Source organism: Drosophila santomea, chromosome 2L, assembly GCF_016746245.2.
Source record: "Drosophila santomea strain STO CAGO 1482 chromosome 2L, Prin_Dsan_1.1, whole genome shotgun sequence".
In the NCBI taxonomy this organism is placed as follows: Eukaryota; Metazoa; Arthropoda; class Insecta; order Diptera; family Drosophilidae; genus Drosophila; species Drosophila santomea.
Genome location: NC_053016.2, coordinates 13440679 through 13459172, shown reverse-complemented (window position 1 = coordinate 13459172; position 18494 = coordinate 13440679). Strand labels below are relative to the sequence as shown.

Sequence of the window (18494 nt, the reverse complement as noted above, 5' to 3'; positions counted from 1 at the left end):
TTTTTCTTTTGCACCCCTAATTGATTCAAAAGCGAAATTTTATCCGCATTAAAATGTGGAGACACACTGAATTGGTTTCGGGTACTGGGAAATTAGATCAGAAGGACGTGCATGGCATTTAATGGGCCCGCCCATCAATCCCAATAAACTTACAGCAGTCTCTGCCACAGATGAGTCAGCAAATTGCATCATTATCAACGCTTGAAGTTCACCATCATCGGGCTTTCAATCAATATGCAAATAAATTTGTTTTCATATCCGACAGCTATCTGTTGATGCTGACAATTATAACAAGTGGAAGTACAAACACAAATATTAATAACTCCTAGCCAGAATCAATAAAGAATCTCACACTCATGTGGAAATTGGGCGAGACAAAAATTTGGAAATCAATGGTCAATGGCCAATGGCCTAAGAATACCCATTATTTGCCCAGATGCGAAAGCACTAATATGATATTATTTACAGTATCAAACTTAATAATTGGCACACATACACATTAAGTATATAAGTGCTAATTAACTATCTATTCAGATGCTAAGATTATGAGATTAAATTAGTTTAACTATATTAAACAGTTTATGACATTTGTTTAGTATGATTGGATAAGATGAAAAGTCTGAGAATATGAGCATCGTAGGCGATATGCAAAGGATTTTGTATTAAATAATATCTGTTAACTAAGGATGTAGCCTAGCATCTGAACTTGTATATAAAAGAACTACCAGCAAATGAATATATGTCTTATAACGTTTATATGTGCAATGTGCAAATCATTCTTCAATCTTTATTCTTCATATCTCCGAATACATTCTTTTATTGAGCTCATAGATACTTTAGGAATCAAATAAGCAGATTCCTTATCAGCACAGTTAAATTTGAAATGTCCAAGTTCGACCGCCGATCACAATTCGAAATGCAGCCCTGACGTCTCTCGCCCACGAACACTGGCTGCGGTGGTGGAAAATTTGAACAGCTGATAGCTCTGGCAGCGCTACGCAACACTGAACAGAATAACGAAAAGAGAGTACAGACGAAAAGCTGGAGAAAATTTGTTTCGCATTTTGATCCGTGAAACAAGATGTAAAGCGAGTGCATTTAGGGCCCAAAATAGTGAAAACTCACACGGGAAACACAATGCTAGCGACGGATAGCAAAAGTAAGTGACGGCCGCACGAAATAAGCCCCAAAATAGGTTGTGAAAATTTTCAAATTCGACCTGTCTGCTTGTGGGCGAAAGGGGCGGGTGGTGGGCGGAGAGTACGAGCGAGAGTACGCGAGAGAGGAAGAAAAATCAATAAAATTGTCGTGAAGCGCGATTGACTCGAGCAAAACAAAGTGCGACACGAAAGAGAGCGCAAAGCGGACTGCGAAAAAGCAACAACAGAGCGGCCGTTAGCTGCCCCAAATGCGTTGGCCGAAAAGAGAGGTCAGATAGTAGGCACTCCAATGGGAGTTGGAGTAAGCAAACAAGTGCGCAATAAGTAAACCCAGAACAGCTGTCGCTGCACAAAATGTAAATATTTCCTGAACACATTGGATAATAACCACTATCTGTTGATCGGCTGATCGCTATGTAGGCGTACGAATCGAATCGAGTCGAGTCGGCGAAAGAGGCAGAAGCAGAAGGCAACGTTCATTCACTCGCAAAAAGTAAATACTCGCGGCGAATACAATGATCGCACTTTTCGCGTGATTCACCTCCAGCGGTCGCTAATTAAGGCGACGGCAGCAGAAATAGAATAGCTGCGAAAACAAGCAATAAGCGAGCTGCACTGTGCGATGTTGTGATTTGAAAGCCACTTAATTGAAAGTGTTGGTGCTGGTGTCAGTGCTGTGCAAATAAATCGCCAGAATACCACACCGATGGACAAAATACAATATCTACAATAAACTGATTCGATTGCAACATATGTTTAAATTCCAAGCAATGTGACGACGCATGGCAAATACGACACGTTTTAAACTGAGACCCGTATAAAAGTGCAAAAGTTCATTAGGCTGACTCGAAATCTTTTGTATTAAGGCACAGCAGCGCAATCTAAATGTATGCTTCAAATAGTTTCAAAATACTAAGAAATACTTTTCTATATAATCTAAATATTCTAAACCCTTTTAGAAATGCATATTATTAAGCAAATGAATCAGAAATGTTGTCACAATTAATTATAACAACAGAAATAGTTTAACGCTTCGCAACAAAATGAATGACATATCACCGTTTACATGTTTTGTGGAGCTATTTCCCTAATTTAGCCTCAATTTTCCCCTTTTTCAGATTAATCGCACCGCAAGTCAACAAACACAAAGATGAATGTAATGCGAAAGCTGCGCGGAGCGGCGAGCGCAGGCAGCAGCAGTGGAACCTCCACGGCGAACAACAGTTCACCCGGCGGCAGCAGGAACGGCACGGATGTGGGTGCACCGAGCGCCGCAAATGGACGGAGTGCGGAGGAGGCCCTGATGGACGCCCGCGTCCAGGTGAGCCTCAGCACGCTAAAGAAGCTCTTCAACGAATACACTCATCCGCGGGAGCCGCTGAGCGAACAGGAGCGCGATGGCAAGCTCTACGAGATGCTGCCCCTCTTCTGCAAGGTGAGTGAATCAGTCGGTGTGAAGGAATTGGCTACTAACTCCGCATTCTTACAGGTCTTCAGCAGCTGTCCGGCAAACGACATGAGCGAAAAGTTCTGGGACGTGGTGGCCTTCTGCCAGCAAGTGTCCCGTCTCATGGTCAGCGAAATTCGCAAGCGTGCCTCCAACCAGAGCACGGAGGCGGCGTCCATTGCCATTGTCAAGTTTCTGGAGGTGGAAACCACCGAGGAAACCAGCAGCGGATGGATGCTTTTGGCCACACTCAATTTGTTGGCCAATGGAGACGTATCCCTTATACAGGTATGTTCCATTTGAAAATAATTTACGCCCCCACTTATAAACCACACCATCACTATTCCCTGTGGTCAAAAAACATCTACGTTATGCTGAAATAAGCATTAACCGAAGTCAAAATTTCAATACTACTGATGTTCTAAGTTTGCCCAGTTCCATGTTTAGAAGAAGATTTGATGTCTGATCTCGTAGCTTCTCCATTAGTTATCTTTGGGTTGGGTGCATCTGGAACTGGTTGTTCCTTTTGTCCTGCATCGCTTGGCTTATGGAGCAACTCCGCATTGCTTAGAGTTCTGATCCGAGAATAGCTGGAACCCTGTTCCACCAGCAGAATCTCCGACTTCTCCCTTCTCTCGGTGACTCCCCACAGGGTAGATCGACGTGTTAGCCTGCGATCCATTACACTGGGTTTCACTGTGGCCTCGCTGCTCTGACTCGACCGATTTGAAGCGAGGCTTACAGTGCTTCTGTCCTCGATTTTGGCCCACAGGCTTGAGGAATCGCTGGAGCCGCGCCAGGCTCTGGCAGATCGTCGTGGTTTATTAGGCTCCTCTTCCATGGATGGACTGTACTCCGTGACTACGGGTGTGCTATCCGATTCACTGGTGGTTATTGTCGGCGTGGATAGAAAACTCTCCTCACTCTCGATCTGATGCAGCGAAAAGAACTTTTTACGCGCATCACCAAGGAACTGCCACATGCGGGCTACAAAGTGTGGCTGCTCCACATCTGCGTTCGGCCGGAAGTACAGCGTCTGAGAACTGGCCAACTTATAGTAGCAACTGCAGCACTTGCACAGAAAGTCGTCCACTGGCTTGGAAAGCACAAACAGTCCGGTTGAGCCAGACTCCGTTCCCTCAAAGTACGTACGGCCTGTCGCCTGACGTTTCCAGTCGCCGGGTTCCATGCGCATCAGCAGATCGAACACGTGGAACATGTGCATCAGGTACATGGTGCCAGTGATAAGTGCAGCGATGCTCTTCTGCTTGCAGTATGCGAAGTGCGGGTGTTCCAGGTACTCGATGGTGGAATTGATGGAAGCCAGGTGAGGGTCCTCCATGGCGGTGCGCATTATCAGCACGCCGCAGAAGTAGTGCGACAGCACGGCACTCAGTGTGAGCAGAAGCTGGGAGGAGAGCACCGAACTCCTAGCCAGCATCAGCCGGAACGCACCTAGAGCGGCGAGTGCCGTGAAGGAGGAAAATGTGGCGCAGTATAGGATGACATGCGGAGTGCGCTCTGGCCAGTAGGAAGAGCCCCGTATGTGGAAAAACATACAAGCACTGCCCAGCACCACCTCGATGAGCTTAAAGAACACCCAAACCTGGTTCATTTCTCAGACTTACTTCAGAATTCAAGTTTAAAATATTTAGGTTTTAGTTTGGCAACTGATCAAAAAGGTTGTGTGTAAAAAAATGAATCTCAAAATATAGATATGTATATGTATATCCTCAGGGATTAAAGAACTTGCCTTGGGCTCTGGAGTACGGAAAACCATGTCTAATATATCGCCATTTATTGATCCATTCTAGGTTATGACTGCTGCTGCGGTTCCCTCTACTTTAGTCAAGTGTTTGTACTTGTTCTTCGACCTGCCCATAGTTGAGGACGATGAGCCTTCCGCTGACGGAGGGGCAGTGAGTGAATTTAATGCCCACGAAAGGCGGACGCTTCTGCAGAAGGTGTTTGTGCAGCTGCTGGTCAAGCTGTGTTCGTATCCCTATCCCGCTGAGGAACTGGCCCGCATGGACGACTTGACGCTGCTGTTCTCGGCCATCACATCGCCATGTCCCATCCACAACATTGTGTGGCGCAAGAACGCTGCTGAAATCCTGACCACAATATCAAGGAATGGCCTAACCGATGCCGTCGTTAGCTATATACATTGTAAGCATGTCGGACTAAATCAGTATAACTTCATATATGTATTTCCTTATTGTTTCTTAATTTAGCCAAGGGCTGCATGGCACTTTGCGTGGACAATATGCAACGCCTGACGTTTGGAAATCCTTTGGAGATCGTTGAAATGTTTGTCACGGTGTTCTGTTTCCTCAAGGACTCTAGTCAGGTGTCCCAGATTTTGATGGATGATTTTCGCGCTTCTCAAGGTTACGTGTTTCTCAGTGATTTTCTACTCAAGTAAGGACAATAGTTATCTTGTAAAGCACTTCTTAAGAAATATTTATTTTCAGGTTTGACAACAATCGTAGCCAATCATTGGAGATTCAAGCAGCCATCAGAAATCTGGTTCTGATGATCTCTTCGTTGTGCATGTGTGGCTTCTACGAGCTCCGACCGCCAGCCTCGCAGTTCAATACGGCTTTTAAACTGCAGAACTTCCAACTCCCACAGGCAACCTCCCGAGAGACATGCGTGCGAAATGTGTACGCCTTCCAGGTGCTGCAGAACGTGTTCCTTAAGTCAACGACGCCTGCTCTCTGCTGCACCATTCTGGACGCCATTTCGCGGGTATACCATTCGGAAAATGCCAACTACTTCATCCTAGAATCGGAGCAAACGCTTAGTTCGTTCGCAGAGCGAATCCACATGAAAAGCCCGCAAATACAGGAAAAATTCTACGATCTGCTGGAGTTCATTGTCTTCCAACTGAACTTCGTGCCGTGCAAGGAGCTGATCAGCCTTTCGCTTTTGCTCAAGCACAACCAGTCGACGTCCTGCAGCATTCTTTGCTTAAAGACTCTGTTAAACATTCTCCGGCACAACACTGTATTCAAAGATGTCTACCGCGAAGTGGGCATTCTGGAGATCTTTGTTGGCTGTCTTACACGCTATGCAGCTCATGTGCAGAAAATTACCAAGGGAGACGAGTCGGTGGTGGTGGAGTTGGAAAGTGAAGCGGAAGAAGAACGCTTCGACACGCTTGGAAAGTATGTTCTGGAGGCCCTCACCATGCTACTAGGAGGTGGTGCGAGCAACAATGCCCAACTCTTTCGTGAGTACGGTGGCGCTAAGTGCGTCCATGAGTTGGTGAAGTTCAAGCATTGCCGACCACAGGCTCTCGGAATCGTAAGGGAGCTGATTCTGTCCGCAGGTGGAGACGACGACATGCTGCACATACTCTCACTGATGCACAGCGTCAGCCCACTACAAGTGGAGTTTAAGATTCAGATACTAAACATGTTGCTCGGCTGCCTGAAAGACTCTCACCGCACACGGACCGTCTTCCGCAAAGTGGGCGGATTCGTTTACGTCACCAGTGTGTTTGTATCTCTGGATGGCAGCATGGCCCTTCCTCAGCCGGACATTCCACAACAAGATCTCATTCTGCTACTGCAAATAGTCTTCCAGACGCTAGCCACCGCTATGAGATTTGAACCGGCCAACGCCAAGTTCTTTTACCAGGAGATTAGCAGCAGCTCTTTGTGCGACACACTTCGTCTGCTGGGATGCTTTGGGGGATCGTGTGCCTTACAGGACTACACGGGTACCTATGAGCCGCAGCAGTCGCTACTCAAGTATTATCATGAGATTTTCAGCGGAGATATTCTAAGCGTCAGGTAAGTTTTAAGCCAAATGTACTCCTTAGATTATTTTAATCAGTCAAATTTGTTCATTTTCGCAGTTTCTCTGAAGACGTTCCATACCCGCTGTCGTACGTGTGCATCGTATTTCGGCTGCTATATAGTATTGCCTTGGATAATTTTGAGGCTCCAAATCTAAGCGGCATTATCACACTCTTCAGCGATCCTCCGGCAACTTTGAGATCGCCGAGTAAAGAGCTGGCGCCACCCGTGCACCCCAGCCAGCTGAATCTCACGCAGCCCACTCCCGAACCTAGGATAGTGCATCCAGGTGTGGTTCTCTGCATGCTTCAGCTGCTCCCCGCCGTGGAGTACGACTCGGCTCCTCTGCAGGCGGTGCAACTGCAAGTATACCTAAGCGAAATCATCAAGTCCTTGGTGCGAAGCGAACGCAACCAGCAGATAATGTGTGACCACGGTCTGGCAGAGAAACTGCTTAAGCTGACTCGAAGAGCCCTGGCGGAGGAGGCTCACCCGTTGCACGTGCCAATGCAGTACATTTTGGAGCGTCTTGCCGCACAAGCACTGCAACCGACCGAATTGCGCCAGTTCCTGCGGCTGGGTGAGCCGCTCTCGTGTGCGGATATAGATCTTCAGCAGCCATACAAGCTGGGCGGTCCCGTTCCGCTGACTCGTATCAAAACTCTAGTATCTATGACAACACCGCGTGACTTCCGAGCCCACGGTTCGAGCACGCTCCCACCCTTCGTGGAGCTGGACATGTCTGCCGAGGGATTCGGTTGCTTGTACCTGCCTTCACTGGCGCCCCAGGCAACGGCCACCGCTGGCGGAACAATCGATGCAAACAGCATTGGGGGCATCGGGGCTGGCGATCGCATATTTCCACCACAAACTGGACTTACGTACTCCACCTGGTTCTGTGTTGAAAAGTTCTCAGATCCTAAGACGGACCCTCACTGTGTTCGGCTTCTTACTTTGGTTAGGACTATCCACAATCCACGCGAGGAAAATCTGGCATGTTTATCGATTTTGCTTTCCGCGCGAGACAAGGCGATCGTCGTCTCAACCCAGGAGACCTTGGTCACACCCAGAAAAAGTAAGTATTATCATTCTTGGCCTTCGGTTTGAAATGTAATGTCCATCTTTCTAGGTATCGGTGACTGGGAACCCGAAGGATCGGATGATGGTATCGCTCGCATTTGGTGTCCTGATCTCTTGCACGAAGGCCAGTGGCATAACCTAGTCGTTGTGCTCAACCGAGCCGTACTGAAAAATTCAAGTTTGTTCCTCTACTTGGACGGGGTTCCAATGCATACACAAAAGCTGCACTATATTGCCCAGCATCCCGCAGCGGGAAACGCCAGTTTGACGTCACCCACGCAGATTTTTGGGTATATCGGTACGCCACCAATATGGCGGCGTTACTCACGTCTGTGTTGGAAGCAGGGCGTTTGCCACCTTATCGAGGATGTGCTCACCCAGCAGACGGTCCAGACAATATACCAACTAGGACCACACTACATGGGCTCGCTGCAAGCTCCGCAGCTTGGCAAGCAGTCGGAGTCATTGGCGCCTTTGGTGCCAGAGGATCGCGTCCTCCTGGGTCTAAATGCGAAAGCGGTGTCCAAGCTGACACTTGTTAAAATACGTAAAGTTTACAGCCGAGCGGACAACAAAAGCATTGCCAAGCAGCTAAACATGAACTCGCACGAGAACGCTACGCCCATCAAGTAATGATTGATATTAGTATGTGAAACATTAGTCTCATATCTGTTCATCTGTTCTTTTAGAATTCTGCACAACTCTGCTGGACACCTTGCAGGAGCTGGACGCTCCCTTGGCGGCGTGGTCGTCGGTTATCTGGGCGTCAGAGTATTCAGTCCGCATCCCGTCTCAGCCATGATCGACACAGTTGGTGGCTGCAACGTGCTTCTCGGCATCATCGCCATGGCTCAAGACGTAGAGTCCTTATACGCAGGTGTCAAGGCTTTAACATGCGTGGTGCGGAGCAATCGCGCTGCTCAAGCGGAGATGGATAGGAAACGATGCTACCAGACATTGGGCATGTTCTTCAAAAAGAAAAAGCATCTGCTAAACTCGCACATTCTGCACCTGACCTTTGGTCTGGTAGGCACGGTGAACAGCGGACAGGATATGTCGGCTATCCCAAACGTGACGGCCTTCCAAGATCTTTTGTGTGATCTTGAGATTTGGCATAATGCACCCAACGGACTTCTGCGCTCCCTGCTAGAGCATCTACTGGAGTTAGTAGTGGAGTCCAGCGACAAGAAGCAGAATGTAAAGATCATGCGCGATCTGCAGCTTCTAGTGAAATTGCTGCACATAATCACTCAAATCCAAGACCACTCGACACGAGAGATCCTCTTCAGTCTGCTGGAAACTCTACTAGGCGGTCAGCCAAGGCACACCGATCTGTTGCTTTTCGGTCAGTATGTGGCGGCCAAGCTGCCACAGGCCCATTCTGGAGGCTTGGAACGCGCCGTGCTGCTACCCAGCATGAAAAATCCTGCCGAGGATCAGGATGGTGGCGTGGCCCAGAACATATACCTACGAAATCGCTGCCTGTCGCTGCTCCACGGACTGCTATTCACACCGCGAAACACCGTGAACTATGTTATCTGCGACGACATTTCCAAAACATTGGGCATGGATTGGTTGCTACTCTTCATGCAACCGCACGTCCACTTCACCACTGTAATCATAGCAGTGCGCATCCTGGTCGTAATCTGTGCCAACGAAAGTTTTCTTGTGCGCTTCCGGGATGCCACACACAACGGCGGTTATCTTCGGTTTACGGAGATGGTTTCACAGCGAAAGATGCTGGGTCTTGGTGCCCAGCAACTTAACCAGCGACCGACGAATGGCACTGGTACAGTCATTGTAGCCACGCCACAGAACACCATACAGCATCTGCCCACACAGATCGCAGGAGAGGTTCGTGCCGCTGCCTTAAATATACCAGGTGGGTGCATAACTTTATATGAAGCAACGTGCAAAATAATATTATTTTTCATCCACATGTTAGGTTTCCAGCTTCTTGAATGGCTAATGAATCATCACCTGGACGTTCCGGAGCTGTACTTCCTAATTACCGCCCTGATTATGGGACAGCCCGTAAAGGTGTTGGCTACAGAGCACACAAAGTTCGACCTTGACCGCGTCTGGTCCTTCCTCTGGGGAGCTCCCGTCTCCGCCAACACGCAGCTGCCAAAGCTGAACATTTGTCCCGAAGGCGTATGCGTACTCCTGGCAATGGTGCGTGGGATCGTTCATGGCGGGGAGTGCGCTCCATGGCTGCACAGCCACCCAGAGACGATTATCCAGCTCCTTTTTAGCCTGTACCAAAACCTCTCAGACTTTGCGCCTGTGATGATGACGGGCGATGTGGTTACCTCGCTAGTAGCTGTGCTATTTCCCTTGGCATCTCGTCCTGCTGACTCTGAGCCGAACAGTGGAGCATCGACACCCACAGACGACACGGGAAGCAGCTTTGCTTTGCCACCGCCGGAAACGCTTCATGGAGCTCCGCAGCCCAAGCTAACCGCTCATCCAGTGTGTAATTGCATTATCGACTTCCTGCGTGTTATCGTCGTGGACTCTCTCGGCTTGAACATGCAGGGTAAACCTACTCCGGTCATCGATCTCGTGCTGGACGCCGCCCCAGAATCGGCAGAGCTACCACTACAGGTGCAGTATCAGACCCAGATAATCATCGCCCTAATGGATCACCTGCTGGCCGCCGATGTGCTTGTAGGAGAACAGGCAGCACTGCCGCTGGTGCCTCTCTTGCAGAGCCAAATGCAACACATCGCCCCAAACGTGTTTTACCTAACCGCCCGCATCGTGGACAAGCTGTGGCAGGGATGCCTTGCCCGCAATCCACACGACATTTTCGATTTTGTCATAAAGCTGATCGTACAGGCCAAGCGGCGGTCATCGTCGTTGTCGTTGGAGCATCTTCATCACTCGCTGAATCGCAGCATTCTCTTCCTGCTCTCCCGGCCCACCGATGACTCGCGCGCTGACCAGATGAGCGTGCTGGAGGCGCTGCACAAGATTATTCAGCACCGCCTGCTCATTTTCGGAGCGGGCAACCACGAGCTGGAATTCATTGGATGCCTCACATACTGCTTGCTCCAGTTGACTGCCGATATGAAAATTATTTTGGAGCCAGCCACCAGCCGAAACACCACATGGCACGTAAATCCGCAGACGGAGACGGCAGAGCCCAAGGACGAGGATCTCAACCAGTTGCAGGGCAGGAATCTGATCGTTGGCGCTGCTTTTCGTGTTTGGGAGGAGCTATACGTATGCAAGAAGCCTGCCATTGAGGAGGTATTTAAAGTCTCGCTGACATCCCCACCGCCGAACTCCAAAGCACCTGATCTGCAGACCACGCGAGAGCAGGTAATGGAGCTGGCCTCCAAACTATGGTTCAATTATGTGGAGGCGGAACGTAAGGCCACCTATCGTGCGCCCTGGGAACTGCACACCCAGATCCAGTCAAAAATCCAGAAGGTTACTGGTGGCCTCTCCCGCTTGACCAGCAGAACTAAAACCAAAAAGGAGGAACTGGTGCGAACCAGATCGACCTTAACTCGCGAGGCCGCCTATGAGTCCACTGGCATCCACGTGCAGCTCATTAAGGATCTTTTGGATTTGCGTGCGAAGCAGTACCAGCAGATGTTGCAGCACACGCAGCGCTACGTCTACCAGGACTGGGTGCAGTCGGAGATGGAGCTAACTCGGGAGCGGGGTCTATGGGGACCCACTGGCAGCTGCTCACTGGATAAGTGGATATTAGACACCACCGAAGGACCCCACCGCATGCGCAAGAAAACGATGCGCAATGATGTCTTCTATCTGCACTATCCTTACAGACCGGAGTTGGAGCTTGCGGACAATCGGCAGCTGAAGTACAAGGTGGCCTCCAGTCTGGACAGCAAAACGTACGCGCTGCACGGACCGCAACAGCCACGTATACTGGCCGAGGCGGCGGAGCACCATGCGATGCAACAGCAGAGTTCTCTAGAAGCAGTACACTCGCATCGTTTGGAGACCAGCAGTTCGACATCAACGCCACCACCCATGGTTTTGCCTAAGCTTGTTGGACACGGATCAACGCCCTGTCCACAGGAGTCGGTGGACGGCAATGCACCAGAGGATGACGAAGAAGAGGAGGATACTTCGATGACGAGCGATAATGAGACCTTTTTGCGCCTACTAGAGGAGCAGGAGAAGATTAGCTTCATGTTCCGTTGTGCAAGAGTCCAAGGATTAGACACCTTCGAAGGACTTTTGTTGTTCGGCAAGGAGCACTGTTACATTGTGGATGGCTTCACGTTGCTGAAGAACCGTGAGATTCGTGACATTGATACCCTGCCGCCAGGAGCTTATGAGCCCATCATTCCCAACTCGGGTGGAACCTCTTCGACAACCTCGCGGGCAGTAAGCCACAAGCTCAGGCAGTGCTCCAAATTCGCATACGAAGAGATCCGGGAAGTGCACAAGCGTCGCTACTTGCTTCAGCCTATCGCTCTAGAAGTATTCTCCGAGGATGGACGGAACTATCTACTGAGCTTTCCCCGCAAGGTGCGCAACAAGGTTAACCAGCGTTTTCTGGCCCTCGCCACTGCCCTGAACGACAACGCACAGCAGTCCGTGGCGGGACAGAAGCGCACGGCTAGCGTGGAGCAAACAGCTGGCATCTTTAGCGGACTGATAGGCGAGACCTCGGTGACCCAGCGATGGGTGCGCGGAGAGATCTCAAATTTCCAGTACCTCATGCACCTGAACACACTGGCCGGGCGCAGCTACAACGACCTGATGCAGTACCCCGTCTTTCCCTGGATCCTAGCCGACTACGATTCTGAAGAGTTGGATCTGACAAACCCAAAAACCTTCCGAGACTTCTCGCGCCCAATGGGCGCCCAAGCCGAGGAACGTCTGGAGCAGTTCCAGAAGCGCTTCAAAGAGTGGGACGATCCGCATGGCGAGACACCACCATACCACTATGGCACACATTACAGTTCTGCGATGATCGTGTGCTCGTATCTGGTGCGGCTGGAGCCTTTTTCGCAGCCATTCCTCAAGCTGCAGGGCGGACACTTCGACCTTGCGGACCGCATGTTTCACAGCATAAAGGAGGCGTGGCTATCTGCCTCTAAGCTGAATATGGCCGACGTCAAGGAACTCATCCCGGAGTTCTTTTACCTACCCGAGTTTCTCAGCAACTTTAACAGCTTTGATCTGGGTACCAAGCAGAATGGTGAGACACTCAACCACGTTATCATGCCACCGTGGGCCAAGCACGACCCCAGAGAGTTCATCCGGCTTCACAGAAGTGCTCTGGAATGCGACTATGTCAGCCAGCATTTACATTTGGTAAGCTCATATGGATACTAATCAGTTCAGTGGAGTCCTTTAACAATATGTATTGCAGTGGATTGATCTTATCTTTGGCTGCAAGCAACAGGGACCAGCCGCCGTTGACGCAGTGAATGTGTTCCATCATCTCTTCTACGAGGGCAACGTGGACATCTACAAGTAATGATCACAATCTTTATTATTTGCTTACAAAAAATGTAACTATATTTCCTTTGTTATTTTACAGCATTGACGATCCACTCAAGAAGAACGCCACAATTGGTTTCATAAACAACTTCGGTCAGATTCCAAAGCAGCTGTTCAAAAAGGCGCATCCTGCTAAAAAGATGGGCGGTTCTCGACACTCTGCGTTGATAGATCCTACATCACTGATTCAGGGTAATAGCACAGTGCTGCAAACCGACCGCCTGTTCTTTCACAACTTGGACAACCTCAAGCCCAGTCTGCAGCCCATCAAGGAGCTGAAAGGTCCAGTCGGTCAGATCTTGCAGCCAGACAAGACGGTATTTGCCGTGGAGCAAAACAAGGTAATGATGCCGCCTTCGTACACGAAATACATTGCCTGGGGCTTTGCCGATCATTCGCTCCGCGTGGGACTCTACGACACGGACCGGGCATCCTTCGTGTCCGAGGCATCGGCACAGAACTCGGGAGAGATCCTGACTTGCGCCTGTCCAAATGCCAAGATGATTGTTACAGCTGGCACCAGTTCCGTGGTAACGATTTGGAAGTTCGATGCGAACCGAAAGAGCCTTGCCGTTAAGCACTCGTTGCATGGACACACTGACGCTGTGACGTGTCTAGCAGCCAGTGCTGCCTACAATGTCATCGTCTCCGGATCTCGGGATGGCACAGCCATCGTCTGGGACATGACACGCTTCACTTTTGTGCGCCAGTTGCGGGGTCATGCTGGTGTGGTGGCTGCCGTTTCCATCAATGAGCTGACCGGAGACATTGCCACCTGCTCGGCCACCTGGCTTCACGTGTGGTCCATCAATGGCGATGCCCTAGCTATGGTCAACACATGTGTGGGCAGTGCGGATCGCATGCAGCAGATCCTCTGTGTGGCCTTCTCCCAGATCCGGGAGTGGGACCAGCAAAATGTCATCATAACTGGCTCCACCGACGGTGTAGTTAGGGTGAGTGTGTGAACAGTTTACAATAAATGGAATAAATCAATGGTCTGTTTACACACAGATGTGGTCTCTGGAGCATACACAAGTGCCCATCGATCGCAAATTGAAGCGAGGCACGGAGGTATCCTCACAGGACAAACCCGACAGCGTCTCTTTGGAAGACAAGGACAATAAGGACGACAAAATGAGCCTCATGAAGCAAATTAAAAGCCTTTCCCAGTCGGAGGAAGAAATGGGTGAGTTATTTTAATGTGTATACCTCTGATACTATTACTACCTGATACTATTTCTTCAATTGCAGAGATTGTTAAATCCGCATCGGAAAGTAGCATTTCGGAGGCCTCACAACATAGCCATGGATCGAGTAAGTCGGCTGAGACAGGTCCCAAACCTGAGCTGCAGGGTGAGCGCAGGAAAAGTTCCATTTCTGGAGCAAAGTCCCTGCACGAAATGAAGTCTGCCACTGTAGAAGGCCAGAGCGGCAGCTACGATCCCAAATCCAATGAAGGTATGAATGCTTATTTGTTCGAATGACCTAAACTAAGATCTTACGATTTTCCAGACGAACATTCTATACGGCCGAGCAAATCAGATACCAGCCTCACTGACGGGTTCGTTGTAATAGACAATGACAGGCATAGAGGCGATCAGATTCTTAGAAAAGGTATGTTCTAAGTTAATGCTGTGCGTATGTAAATGAGTTCTCATATTTTTATTTATTTCCCTATATTCAGGCTTCAGATGGCAACGTCAATTAATGTTCCGATCAAAGCTAACCATGCATACCGCATACGATCGCAAGGACAATGCTGAGCCAGCCAGCATTACAGCATTAACAGTGTCGAAGGACCATAAAATTTTATATGTCGGTAAGTGTCGCAAAACAAAGATATACAAAAATAGGAAATTAATTTAAAGTGTTTGAACATTTTCAAGGCGATGCACGCGGGCGCATCTTTTCATGGAGCGTTACGGAACAACCTGGTCGCGGAGTGGCTGATCATTGGCTGAAAGATGAGGGGGCGGATCAGTGCGTCAAATGCCACGTCAAGTGAGTTGTTGAAAATACAAGTTTTATAATATCAACTTCATAAGCACATAAACTTTACCTTCATTAACAAAAATACGTATACCCCATTATCAAATCATTACAGATTTACACTCTATGAGAGAAAGCATCATTGTCGTAACTGTGGCCAAGTTTTCTGCAACAAATGCAGTCGCTTCGAGTCGGAAATTTCGCGTCTTCGCATCCTGAAGCCGGTTAGGGTGTGCCAGGCGTGCTACAGTCAACTGCGAACGAACTCGTTGGACAATTAGGAAAATTATGTGGCACGCAGACACAAGTAACCAATCGAAAGCTATCCATAATAATGTGTTTATTAGTTAATGTTATACGTAGTTAGGTTTAAAGCTTTTATTTATTCTTTCGACCCAATCTTGTATCCAAATCAAGTTAAAATGACTTCAACCAAAGGCTGTTATATGATTTTACACTTTATTTTACATAGTTTAAATCGAATTTTTTATGTACACAATCAAAGTTGCAATATAATTTATATATTTATTTATAACTATTTATTAAACACGCGTTAAATCATAATAAATGTTGCTTATACATACATCGCAAGCATTGACAATTAATAGTTATGTAACGCAGATGTAAAACCCTACAAATATTAACTATTTACTGAGACTTTCGAAAAGTGGCCAGCGCACAAAACTCAAATGACCCCTGGAAGCTTGAAGATTACCGTAGTGATACAAAGGCGTCAGTCCACACCAGCTAAATCAACAAAAAAAACACAAACTAAGCACCGCCAGTTATATCAATTAAATAGTTAACTCAAACACTTCTCTAGCAAATAAAACCAAACACATCACAAAGGATATCCCCGCACCTTTTGCGGGAACGGAACACGTTTTAGCACACAACAATACAACCTCACACTAAACTAATGGCAAGTAGGATTTCTCAACATTACTTATAAAGAGCATAGAAGTAAAAGCAATTCAAAAATGTATTACGTAGGTCACGACATCTAAGAGCAATATTTCTTATTGCACTTAAATTTAACATGAACTACACAAGGAAAGTTGGAAAAGTTCATGTATAGAAATGAAATGAGAATGTGCTGTTTTCGGAAGCAAATTTCGCAACCATTCAACTCCTTCCATCGATTACCACACGAAACACCCAAATACTAAATTATTGTAAATATGAAGGTCACATAACAATGAAAAACTCTAAATATAAGATAAAGAAATTAGATGAATCTATCGGTAGCGATTGTAGAAAAAACATTCCGTATTTTGTAGAGAATCTACATGTTGCATTGATAATAATTTACAAATATAACATATGGGTGGCTGTTAATATGTAAATGAATGTTGTGGCAGGAGCAACAAATGCAATTCCATTTTCCCCCGTCTGTTAACTTAATTCCCGAACTCTATCCAAAGAATGCGAAGCACCAAAGCCAGAGCAAATGTAACTTTATACCCCACACAAATTATACGGCTCAAAGTTCTCAAATGTGTTAAGCGAGTATCTCAAATCAGAAAGGAAAGTGTTAAGTAATCAATACCCAGCCACAGTTAGTGCAATACGAAGAACACCACAACACCCAGGGGCAACCTGTCCCAGCATAACAACCTACATACATAACTATAAAGAATCGTAAACATAAAAATATATATTTATTGTTAGTGTGTGAGATAGAAAGCATACATATTACGGCATGCGAAGTTTGAAAAATACAATTTAATAAAGTGAGCTATGTTAACACACAATGCAGCGTTTTTATTTAGAAAACTCGTTGTATGCAACTTTCAGAGATGATGGAAATATGTTATGCGTGAATGGAAGTGTCCGAGTCGATCCAGCGGATCCGAGTCCTCTCGATTGTGATGTGCCATGATGTTCACCTAATCTGGTTCCTGTGTGCAGCTATTCGGGTAAGATGATCGTGGAAGTCCATTCGTAGGCGTTCAGTTTGCAGGGCTGGGAAGCGCCAACTCTTTGGTGCTAGCGTCCACCATACTGCCAGTCGGGATTGAAGCGCGACTTTGCGGGCGAACACCGTCCGCCGGGACAACAGTTGCCGCCAGGACAACCCGGCTGGCTGGGGCCTCGCGTGCCGCAGCCACTACCACCCGCCTCCATACGGGGGCACTGGCCACCTGGGCAGTTGCCACATGAGCCGCAGTTGCCGCCTTGCGGACTGTGCGAGTAGTAGCCGCCGTTGTTACCGTAGAAGCCGTCCATGCTCACTGAAATCTTACTGTTAGCACATTATTGGTATTATTATTATTACTCAACTACCTGACACTTTTGTATGGAAAGCAGCCTTTTAATTTTTATAAAAAATAGGTGTTTCTTTTTATTTCTTACTGGACGGACTTCCGATTTGTTTGAGAGGGCCGAATGGAATGAACAACTGGCAATGCAAAAGTCGACAGGCAGAGAAATAAAATCCCCAAGCCTCCTGCGCCTTTCGAACTCCAGTTCGAACTGAGCAGGCGCAGGCGCAGGTTTTCCGGAAAGTGGTGAGTTTTCCTTGCCTCGGGGGCGTGGCCTAGCCTCACACATACACACGCGGCAGAAACCAGGACGAGTCGGGGTTGTTGGAGCGAAAGAGAGCGAGCACAAATGCTGATGGGGTGAGGTGGCATAGAAAAATGCGACTTCTTGATGCCGCAAATTTGCCATGTGTGCGGAGAGGGACGGGCAGCGAAGTGGGGATGGCAGGCAGCGGGTGGTGGGTGGTGGCTGTTGGGTGGTTGAGTTACGACCGACGGCGACGCTCACGTCGTTGCTGCAAATGACTTTGCGTTCTGACTGGTTAATATAACCGCAGGATCGCACTCGGGAAGGGGGGTGGAGGGGGACTGTGCGTTGGGGGGGCTGCCTTATATACGACCGGTGGGCCGGCCCCTGGGAGCAGAGTCAGCCAAATGGGCTGTGTAATGGACACGGGGCTTATCCTGAGACCCACGCCGAATCGACTTACAAGACTCCACCCTCTAATCCGAGTGTCATGTGCCAGAACGTCTTGGTGCGCGGTTGTGTGGGTGAGCTCGGAGCTCACCCCCCTGCTCACACTGTCGCAAAAGTCACTTCAATTTGGATGAGAGTCAGTAAATCAACCCCTATGAACATACCAACAACCGACCGAGCTGCGATTGCGATTTCGATAGCCATAGCTATAGTTACTCCGGCCACCAGTGCCGGCTGGAGAAACGCCATTGCGATTGTGGAGTCCCAAAAACCCAAAAACACTACCACTCGCACCGAATCATGTGCAGGAATAGATGTCTGAGCGCTATATATCCTTTCCACACAACGAATGCTACCGGGCTATATGGATCCTTGCCTTCTGCTGGCGATAGTTTCTGTGCAGCAGTAAATAGTAAAATAATACACTATTTCTATTGCCTACAAGTCACCAAATCGTGTAATACTCTATCCTTACATTTGTATCACTATATCCAATTCAAGACGTATGCAAAACAGACACTGATATTGATTTCTGATACCTGGAACTAAGCATAATAA

The 18494-nt window shown here is 48.2% G+C and overlaps 3 protein-coding genes across 3 annotated transcripts; 1 reads left to right on the top strand and 2 right to left on the bottom strand.

The window, feature by feature from the left end:
* Positions 1-1020: 1020 nt before the first annotated feature.
* On the top strand, positions 1021-16729 carry LOC120443871 (WD repeat and FYVE domain-containing protein 3). Its single transcript, XM_039623245.2, has 18 exons — positions 1021-1159; positions 2279-2595; positions 2650-2895; positions 4422-4776; positions 4842-5028; positions 5082-6407; positions 6473-7488; positions 7543-8122; positions 8183-9375; positions 9439-12797; positions 12856-12959; positions 13027-13939; positions 13998-14172; positions 14238-14444; positions 14499-14600; positions 14671-14805; positions 14873-14987; positions 15091-16729. Exons 2-18 carry the CDS (start codon positions 2311-2313, stop codon positions 15254-15256), a joined length of 10464 nt encoding a protein of 3487 aa, XP_039479179.2. The 5' UTR covers positions 1021-1159; positions 2279-2310; the 3' UTR covers positions 15257-16729.
* Positions 2997-4289, bottom strand: LOC120443872. The gene has a single exon (XM_039623246.2). It carries the CDS (start codon positions 4220-4222, stop codon positions 3029-3031), a length of 1194 nt encoding a protein of 397 aa, XP_039479180.2. The 5' UTR covers positions 4223-4289; the 3' UTR covers positions 2997-3028.
* Positions 16705-17414, bottom strand: LOC120443873 (keratin-associated protein 5-2). Its single transcript, XM_039623247.2, has 2 exons — positions 17262-17414; positions 16705-17209 (listed from the first exon to the last, which is right to left on the bottom strand). The coding sequence occupies exon 2, from the start codon at positions 17202-17204 to the stop codon at positions 16965-16967; it is 240 nt and encodes a 79-aa protein (XP_039479181.2). The 5' UTR covers positions 17205-17209; positions 17262-17414; the 3' UTR covers positions 16705-16964.
* Positions 17415-18494: the final 1080 nt, after the last annotated feature.

Bases quoted from the DNA above. Each gene is read 5' to 3' on its own strand.
- LOC120443871 (XM_039623245.2), top strand. From the start codon at position 2,311: ATGAATGTAATGCGAAAGCTGCGCGGAGCGGCGAGCGCAGGCAGCAGC. The intron at 7,489-7,542 runs GTAAGTATTATC...CCATCTTTCTAG, and splicing joins CTTGGTCACACCCAGAAAAA to GTATCGGTGACTGGGAACCC. The intron at 8,123-8,182 runs GTAATGATTGAT...CTGTTCTTTTAG, and splicing joins GAGAACGCTACGCCCATCAA to AATTCTGCACAACTCTGCTG.
- LOC120443872 (XM_039623246.2), bottom strand. From the start codon at position 4,222: ATGAACCAGGTTTGGGTGTTCTTTAAGCTCATCGAGGTGGTGCTGGGC.
- LOC120443873 (XM_039623247.2), bottom strand. From the start codon at position 17,204: ATGGACGGCTTCTACGGTAACAACGGCGGCTACTACTCGCACAGTCCG.